Source organism: Nansenia antarctica (assembly GCF_963989245.1).
Source record: "Nansenia antarctica genome assembly, chromosome: 5".
NCBI lineage: Eukaryota > Metazoa > Chordata > Actinopteri > Argentiniformes > Microstomatidae > Nansenia > Nansenia antarctica.
Window position 1 is genome coordinate 15,083,066 of NC_137690.1, and position 8,879 is coordinate 15,091,944.

Sequence of the window (8,879 nt, forward strand, 5' to 3'; positions counted from 1 at the left end):
TAAGCAGAGACTTGGGTGTCATGCGGAGGGAGCAGCGGAGGTGAAGGCTCACCCCTTCTTCAAAAACATCAACTTCAAGAGACTGGAGGCTGGGATACTGGAGCCTTCCTTTGTGCCTGACGTAAGCCTAGTATAACACATTCATAACACTGTTATTGATATGAATAACATAGTAATTACATTGCGATAATATTGCTCGTTCATGTGTTAGGGAACTTGAGGAAGTCCTGTATTGTATGTGCGTGTATGTTCAGGGTGAATCATTTTAGAATGTAATCACAGTTTACTTTCAAATAACACTTCAAATTTCTCTATTCCATCTGCCACCATCCATCCCATCCTCACTTATTCATTCCATCACTCCCTCTCCCTCTTTAATTTTCCTACTATCCTTCTCCTCCCTCTCCTCCTCCCTCTGTCCTCCTTTCCCCCTCTCAGCCCAGAGCAGTGTACTGTAAGGATGTACTGGACATTGAGCAGTTCTCCACAGTGAAAGGAGTAAATCTGGACCAAACAGACAATGACTTCTACTCCAAATTCACCACAGGCAGTGTCTCCATCCCATGGCAGACCGAGGTGGGTGAATTTGTTTACCTCTGTCATTTACCTGTCAGAGTACGTTTGAATAAGTCTACTTGGAGTCTCTTACTATTTACTCTGTAAAGAGATTTTGTGGTAGAAATGTGCACTTACCTCCCTCCCTCCCTCCCTCCCTCTCTCTCTCTCTCTCTCTCTCTCTCTCTCTCTCTCTCTCTCTCTCTCTAGATGATAGAGACGGAGTGTTTCAGTGATCTGAACGTGTTCGGTCCTCAGGGGACAATACCCCCAGACCTGGACTGGAACCAACCCCCCGAACCTCCTCGCCGCAGCCTGCTGGACAGGATCTTCAGGAGACATGTGAGGGAACATATAGACAATCCAATCTCTCCCTATTAGACAATATACGTATATACCGTAGGCTATACAGACTCACACACACAGATACACACAGATACACACAGACACACACACATACACACACACACACACACACACACACACATTAACTTCAGCTATAAACAAACTGAGAATTTGGATTAACCCCCACCCCCCTCTTTCTCTTCCAGCACCCTGAGGTGTCTATTGCCCACAGTCGCGTGTCGTCTTCCAGTGTGAACTCTGTGGATTCCATGTCCCACTCTGCCCCCTAGTGGCCAAGGCCCTGTGTTGAGCCACACACACAGAGGGGAAGAGCCTGGAGGACTTCCCCACTGCTCATTGGTTTACACCCGGCCTGACCGACAGTAACCGTCTGTCATCCGGAGGTGCCCCGGCCAAGCCCACGGTCAGCCTATAAGGGAAACACTGACCCTAACCAGGGCCCATATTGACCCAAGGGGATCTTAGAGAGAGACGTTTAATGACGCAAAGACATTTGGAAATGTTTTGAGAATGATGCTCAGACACCTCACTCACCCTCAGGATCGCTGGACTAGAGAAGAGCCACTGACGTCGATGTAAAAGAAAAGAAAACCAATTCAGGGGATCCACTGTCTAAGAAAGACCACCACAGGGAATACAAGATGGGGTCTTTGTGGAAATGTAGTTGTTGTTTTTTAAAGAAATGGAATTCCTTGCATAAATATACACTCACACTTACCCTTTCTGTTCCCTTTTGTATCTCTCTCTCTCTCTCTCTCTCTCTTTTTTCCCCCCTATTTCTATCTCTCTGCATTCTCTCTTTTCCTCTCCCACTCCTCAAATTACTTTAAGACCTGAAACAGACAGCATCACCTCAACATCCTCAACACACAATGTGCATTGCCTTGCATACACTCAGGCCAAAGATAGAGTTCATTTGTGTATGTGTTATTGTTGCCATATTGGTTCTGTTCAGAATCAAAGAACCACCATTTAAACCACAGAGGATCACAACTGGATTTGCGTGGTCCATTCTTATTCATTATCTAAACGATGTGAGTCTGCAGCTATGTCACACACACACACACACACACACACACACACACACACACACACACACACACACACACACACTGTTTTCGCCTCATGAACAGGTGTGAGACCAGATCGACATAATCCTCACACCTTCATACCTCATTCCACTGACGTCGTCATACGACACACACAGGAGAATCCCTCACCTCATGTTTATAACATCATGTGACTTATATTTGAGAATACCAGATGTGGAGTTGGACAGAAATACTGAAAATCTGTACTGTACAGAAATACTTGTTTTAATATCTGGACATTTCCGAAAATAGTGCAACATACTCTCAGCCGTCTGAGTTTCTGAGAACTTGTCAAAACATTAATGCCATTTACCTACCAATTGAAATATTTTTACAGTAAATTTGTTTTACTCTGATTTTAAAGGCACATTACCGTATTGTAACCTTTGTCATATCGAATGAGCAGACATGGTTTGTCTTGGAGTGGTCACAGTATGTTCTTTGGGAAAGGATGTCAATCTAGCGAGGGTACATGAGTCTGTTTTTTGTTGGTTTGGCCAACTTAGTTGTTGTCAAGGTAACATGTTTCAACAAAGCAATTGGCTGAGGCTGAATTAGTGCTGTGTCCTGGCTAGGTCAATTCCACTTGACCTAGCGGGTTTAGCATTTCCTCACATAGAATGCATGACTCAACAGTCACAAGTGGATTCCAATCCTTGTCTCCTCTCCTTCATCTGATCTAAAGTCAGGAAAGAGATGAAAGTAATATGGAAGACTCTTACTGGTCATTTGCTTTGCAACGGTCCAGTTATCTCACATTAGTGCAGATCCAGGGAAGGAAACAAAGAGAGGAAGCCACAGTAGACTATTGAGATGTACCCATAGTCCATGGTATCTGGCACAGCATTGGGGAAGACCACGCATCACCACACAAAGGGAAGTGGCCTTCTCGCATAGCCAATCAAAAGGGAGGAAAAAATGTATTCCTCTGAATGAGTTTACTGTGATAAGTTGATGATTGCCTGTCTTAAGGAATCATGTATGACTGGAATTGTCCATACAAATTTCATCCTGGGCTGTTTCATTTTCTATGTTATCCAAAAGGTTCACCAGTTAATCAGAAGTGCCTCCTTGTCAGCGTCTCCTAGGCGATGCCCCCAGGAATGCTTGCACTTTGTTTATTCTCTCATGATATGTTTGTTTTTGTGGGAACACACGCAGACACGCACACACACACACACACACACACACACACACACAGAAACTTGTGGCTGGAGAAGTAGGAGGAAGGAGAGAAGAGTAGGGAAGAGGACAGAGAGAGATAGACAGACAGAGAGAGAAAGAAAGGGATTCTCCTGGTTGTGTATGTTATGTACAGTACAGTACAGTATGGTGCTGAGTGCATGTAAAAGCCAAACCCACTGTGTCTGCAGCTCCTAATAAACCCTGTGCTGGCCTGAGCACCTCTATGTGTGGCTTCTGTGTCTCTCATTTCTGTCTCATTACAACATAGAAATTACAAGAACTTCTAGACCTAGCATTCTCATTCACAACAATGCTCTGTGGTACTTGGAATGTTACATTCATTCCCCTGTTACCTTTGGTGCCTACAGTCATTGGGTTTGTTATTGTGGTCTGCCCAATAGGGCAGTTCACCAATAGGGGTTAGGGTTAGAGGTGTGTGGGGGGGGGGGGGGGGTAGTCAGTTGAGTAGTCTTATAGAAGACTAGAAGACTAGAAGCTATTATAGAAGCGGGTAGAAGCTATTCCAGAACCTGTTCGTCCGGGTCTGGATTCTGCGAGAGAACAGAGAATGACTGGGATGGCTGCTGGTATCTTTCTTCGTTCTGCCACTTTACTAAAGCAAAGATCCAAAAGAGGTTATGATTCTCATCTCTGCTAATGTCTATTGTTAAGTATGAGACAAGGTACAGTGTACAGTAGAGTAAGCCTGCAACCCTTGTACCTTCAACCCCTTAGTACAGGCATCGTAGACATAATCACAATAGAATGCCTCATATCAAGCAGCTTGAATGCAGTATGTGCACCATACCCAATGTGTGGCCACTGGATAGAACTGACAGTTTTATAATGTTTGTCAGGTGCACTGCCCTTACAGTAGAAGGCAAGCGGATGTGCGTGGACAGCCCTCATCTCTGCTGTGTGGAGCAGGACTGGGACAGAGATAATACTGGCAGGTGTGTTCCTATTATTAATATCCCTGGTCACCCTGGATAAGGACTAAGGGATAAATCCTGCTGCCATCAAATCAAACCAAGGGGACAGGAGGTGACAGGTTAAGGTTACTTCACTTTCTCTCTCTCTCTCTCTCTCTCTCTCTCTCTCTCTCTCTCTCTCTCTCTCTCTCTCTCTCTCCCTCCCTCGTCGATTTATTAGCATGTTCTCTTTTTTCACTTTTTGTATTGACTTTTCCATTGAGATGCCCTGTTACTGTCACCTGACAGACTGCTATTCCAATGGTCTTGAACAGTGTTGACTCTCCACGGCTGTTTGACGCGCAAGTCACTGAAGCAATATTGTTGTAAGATAGTTGGGTTTCGATTGGATCCAGAGAGCAAGGTTATCAAAGCATGTATGACTGCTTGACTAATCGTCTATTAACACATCACAGTGACTACAAGGTCACTTCACTCAGCGAGTGAACAATCCACAGCCAGAGCGAGGAGCTTGGGAAATCTCCAGAAGGTGACACAACCCCATAGCCATGAGGATTTGACAGATCCAAGTAGAGGGCCTATCATGCCTAAGTTTGGACATTGGAAAGAAATGTGCTGTCATACATGAACTGATCTGTGGAAAGACCATTGTAAATGTCATACTGCCCTGATGTAACTTCAGTGCTTATTTTCCTGTACATGTTAGATAAAGAAACATATAATTATGACAGAAAATAATCACTTATAACGTACAATAGATACCATAACATCATCACCAATAAATGATTCCATCTAATTACTTGTTCCTCAAGTTTGACCTTGACCCACTTATTCAGTGCTTTCAGTAAGAAAAATGCTTCTATCGTCATATCTGGCTGTAAAAGAAAATATGAATTTGTATAGTTTAAATTAATTGTAGAACATGAAAGTCACACATTCATTTGGCCAGGAACAATACCAACTCTGCTATTGGAATTACATTGGAGATTTGGCTGTTTGAGCAGAACTACATGTGAGAACTACAACGGTAACAAGAGTGGCCACTAGGTTGTCTGGGGTACCGAACGGCCGATTCATCTCCTGGTACAAACCATCCAAGTGACTCCACATAAACGGAATATTCTGTCCGGCAAAGTTCAGTACAATGTCATGCATTTACATTCCTGAGGGCTGAAGCTGATTTACCTTTCGAGGACTATGTCTGTCTGTCTGCCTGTCTGTCTGTCTGTCTGTCTGTCAGGGGGTCCATTGATCCTACTTTCACACTAACTGACATGTGTCTGTATGTCTGTCAGACTCTTATCATCACAGAGAGTATATTCTGTCCCATGTCTGCACATTGGTATGTGAACAGACTCATGTGTCCTCACGTGTAAGTGAGCATGTGCTTGTGTGTGTGTGTGTGTGTGTGTGTGTGTGTGTGTGTGTGTGTGTGTGTGTGTGTGTGTGTGTGTGTGTGTGTGTGTGTGTGTGTGTGTGTGTGTGTAGTGGAGTGGGCCCAAGCACTGGATGTTATCTGACTGAGACATGCTCGTCGTGTCCGAGCTGCATCCTTGGCCACAGGGTCATTAGTAGAGGGACGACGAGTGATGTGTGTGTTTTATCTCCGAGGTGACAGCATGGCGGCCTTGCACAACGCTTATATAGAGACACACATGCCTACTCTCACAAACAGACTACTAACTTCCCTCAGCAGCACACACCCACTGGTCTTCTTTATTTTGTTCTCTCACAATTTGCTTTTATTTTTGAGTCACTAACAATAGAAACAACAATCCACACTGTATCTACACTTCTTGACCTCTCTCAAAAGCACTCATATTTTTGTAGATACAAGATGTTCCCTGCTACTTTCAAACTGTGCGCTGGCATCTCCTACAGACACATGAGGAACATGACAGGTGAGTGAGGGACTGAATATGTTCTCTAGAGATATACTAACTAGGGCATGTTCTGTACCTATTATTGGCCTTGTTTTAATACTTTGAAAATGCTTCCTTCCTTCCTCATTGTGAATTTGTGAATCGATTTTTCTTCTCCTCTCCTAGGCCTGAGGAAGAATGCGATGGTGGCCATTCACCAGGAGCTGCACAGGCTAGCAGGTCCCGGCCCCAGCAACTGGATAAGCAATGTCCGCCGTAGGAGCTCCCTGCTCAGTAAGTCCTCATCTCTGACACACTTCTCAACAACCTAGTCCTAGACTGTTATTGGTCAGTGTACCCCAGGAGGACCTACCAGGTTCTGATAACATTCACACTGGAAACATACATATCTATGGAGGTTGATACAGTATGTTATGTCTGCACTAAACAACTATCTATTCTGCTGTCCTCCAGGCTCACGGATCGAGGAGGAGGGGGAGGAGGCCTACAGTGAGGAGGAGGTGTCTTACTTGAAGCAGGGGGAGGAGGCACTGCAGAAGTCCATCAGCATCCTCAGCCAACAGGATGGCTGGACCACTGAGATCATAGCTGTGAGTATAGACATAGACGAGACAGGACTTCTGGACTGCTTTGACATCCTATGTGTCGGTATACTGAAATTGGGCGTAACAACATAAAATAATTGTACTTGTAATTGTAATTGCAACTATCTACTCTACTAACTCTATTAATCGGTCCCACCCTAGGCGAATGGCGATAAGGTTCTGAGTAAGGTGTTGCCTGACATTGGGAAGGTGTTTAAGTTGGAGGTGATGTTGGACCAGCGGTCTGACAGTCTGTATGGAGAACTGGTGGGCAACATGGAGCAGATGGGGGAGTGGAACCCCAATGTCAAACAAGTGAAGGTGAGTGCAGACTCTCCGGAGAACACAAATGTGAATAGGAACAGGGCTAATATTTATTACACTATAAAAAACATGTTTTAAGGGTCATTTTAGGGATACCCAAGTATCTATAGTAGTTGTAATATGGAATACTGTGCTCTTGAATCCTCTAAGATCCTCCAGAAAATTGGCCAGGACACCATGGTGACCCATGAGATGTCAGCGGAGATGCCCGGGAACGTGGTGGGACCACGGGACTTTGTCAGTGTCCGCTGTGCCAAACGCAGAGGGTCCACATGCTTCCTGGCTGGCATGTCCACCGAGTACCCTGGCATGCCAGTGCAGATGGGCGTCGTCAGGTGAGCCAGTTCATATATTGCAGCAGGGAAAAGAGGGGGAGGAAGGGGGGCACACAGGTAGATGGATGGTTGGATGAATGGATGGATGAACGAAAGAAAGGAAGGAAGGATTATGATAGATTGATGGATGGATGGATGGCTGGCTGGCTGGCTGGCTGGATGGCTGGCTGGCTGGTTGGTTGGCCGGCTGGCTGGCTGGCTGGCTGGCTGGCTGGCTGGCTGGATGGATGGTTGGCCGGCTGGCTGGCTGGCTGGCTGGCTAGCTGGATGGCTGACTGGATGGATGGATGGATGGATGGATGGATGGTTGAATGGATGAATGGATGAATGGGTGGATAGATGACATGATCATTACCTCATTGTGGACTATTCTAGGGCGGAGAACGGACCTACCTGTATAGTTATGAGGCCCAGTGCAGAGGACCCAAACCAGACCAAGTTCACCTGGTTATTAAGTATAGATTTAAAGGTATGTAACATCCTTATTGTAATTATCTTACTATGTTTCACTAATATATCATATTGTAACTTTTCTGGAGTGCTGATTTGTTCAGAATTTCCTCACTGGAAGATATTAATATAACTTTGTGCCTATTTTACTAACTTCATGTACTCTATGCAGTACTATAAATGCAATTATGCCCCTACTGGCTCTCTCTTCTCCAGGGTTGGATACCAAAGACCATCATAAACAAAGTGCTCTCTCAGACGCAGGTGGACTTTGCCAACCATCTCAGGCAGAGGATGGCCAACAATGTTTCCATGGAGATGGCACAGACCTGCTGACAGACATGCCCCTTGAGCTTTTGATCTTTGTGTTACACCAATGGCAGACCACCAAAAGGACAGCTCCTCCCATAGTTACTCCACTCTGAGTTGAAGTTTCCCTTAGGCTAATGACAATGGACAATGATGGATCCTGGCAAAGGACTCTACTAGTCCTTAGAGATCGTAATGTCCTTAAACACCCTCCAAAGAGACAGCATTTAGACAGCTCATATTTTTTCTCAAGACAGAATTTGAATGGTTTGAATACAGCTGTTACATGAGAACATAATTTCATCCAGGCTTGAATCTCGATAGTCTTAAGTGGTCTCCTATTATATCTGAAGGAGCTGGATAAGCGAAAAAGAAATCTTCCAATAGTCCTCACCCATATTTCTATTATCTACAGTATATTGTCAACTATCCTGTCTTTAAGATCCCTCAGATGAAGGAGAGAGGAGATAAGAAAAGGAAGGTTCTTGAGACACAACCCAGGTGTGACTCCTTTCAAACACTTCCCACTTCCCTTGACCACAGTCTGTAGTGTCTATATGGCACAATAACACTTGATATAAGCCCTAGTACTGCATGTTTTAATTTCAAATGTACCCTCAATGTAAAATTTGCACTTTTATGTCAATATTGTATTTATTGTAACAATGTCATTACATTACACTGGGTATGGATGCCTGCCAAGTGAATAAATGATTGCACATCATACAATGCTTTGAGGATTCTTCTTAGCACTTATTCGACTATTGCCCAAACCAGGAATAAGAGCAAGGAATCAAACATGTCAGCCCTGATCGATTTATCCCAAAAAACAATTTAAGTTATACTGTAAATGTCATTAGCACAC

At 44.5% G+C, this 8,879-nt stretch overlaps 2 protein-coding genes across 2 annotated transcripts in view; both read left to right on the forward strand.

Moving 5' to 3' along the window:
* grk5l (G protein-coupled receptor kinase 5 like) overlaps window positions 1-3,394 on the forward strand; it is a 33,540-nt gene extending 30,146 nt beyond the window's left edge. Inside the window, exons 13-16 of the mRNA XM_080532510.1 lie at window positions 1-121; window positions 439-576; window positions 766-897; window positions 1,107-3,394. The exon at window positions 1-121 is cut by the window's left edge and continues 17 nt beyond it. Of these exons, the coding sequence (XP_080388636.1) occupies window positions 1-121; window positions 439-576; window positions 766-897; window positions 1,107-1,190 (475 nt within the window). The 3' untranslated portion in view covers window positions 1,191-3,394. The remainder of the gene's footprint in view (window positions 122-438; window positions 577-765; window positions 898-1,106) is intronic.
* Window positions 3,395-5,966: 2,572 nt separating this feature from the next.
* star (steroidogenic acute regulatory protein) lies at window positions 5,967-8,041 on the forward strand (the record flags this gene model as incomplete). Its single annotated transcript, XM_080530952.1, has 7 exons — window positions 5,967-6,030; window positions 6,178-6,285; window positions 6,466-6,602; window positions 6,759-6,917; window positions 7,071-7,255; window positions 7,631-7,724; window positions 7,922-8,041. The coding sequence occupies 7 exons, from the start codon at window positions 5,967-5,969 to the stop codon at window positions 8,039-8,041; spliced, it is 867 nt and encodes a 288-aa protein (XP_080387078.1).
* Window positions 8,042-8,879: the final 838 nt, after the last annotated feature.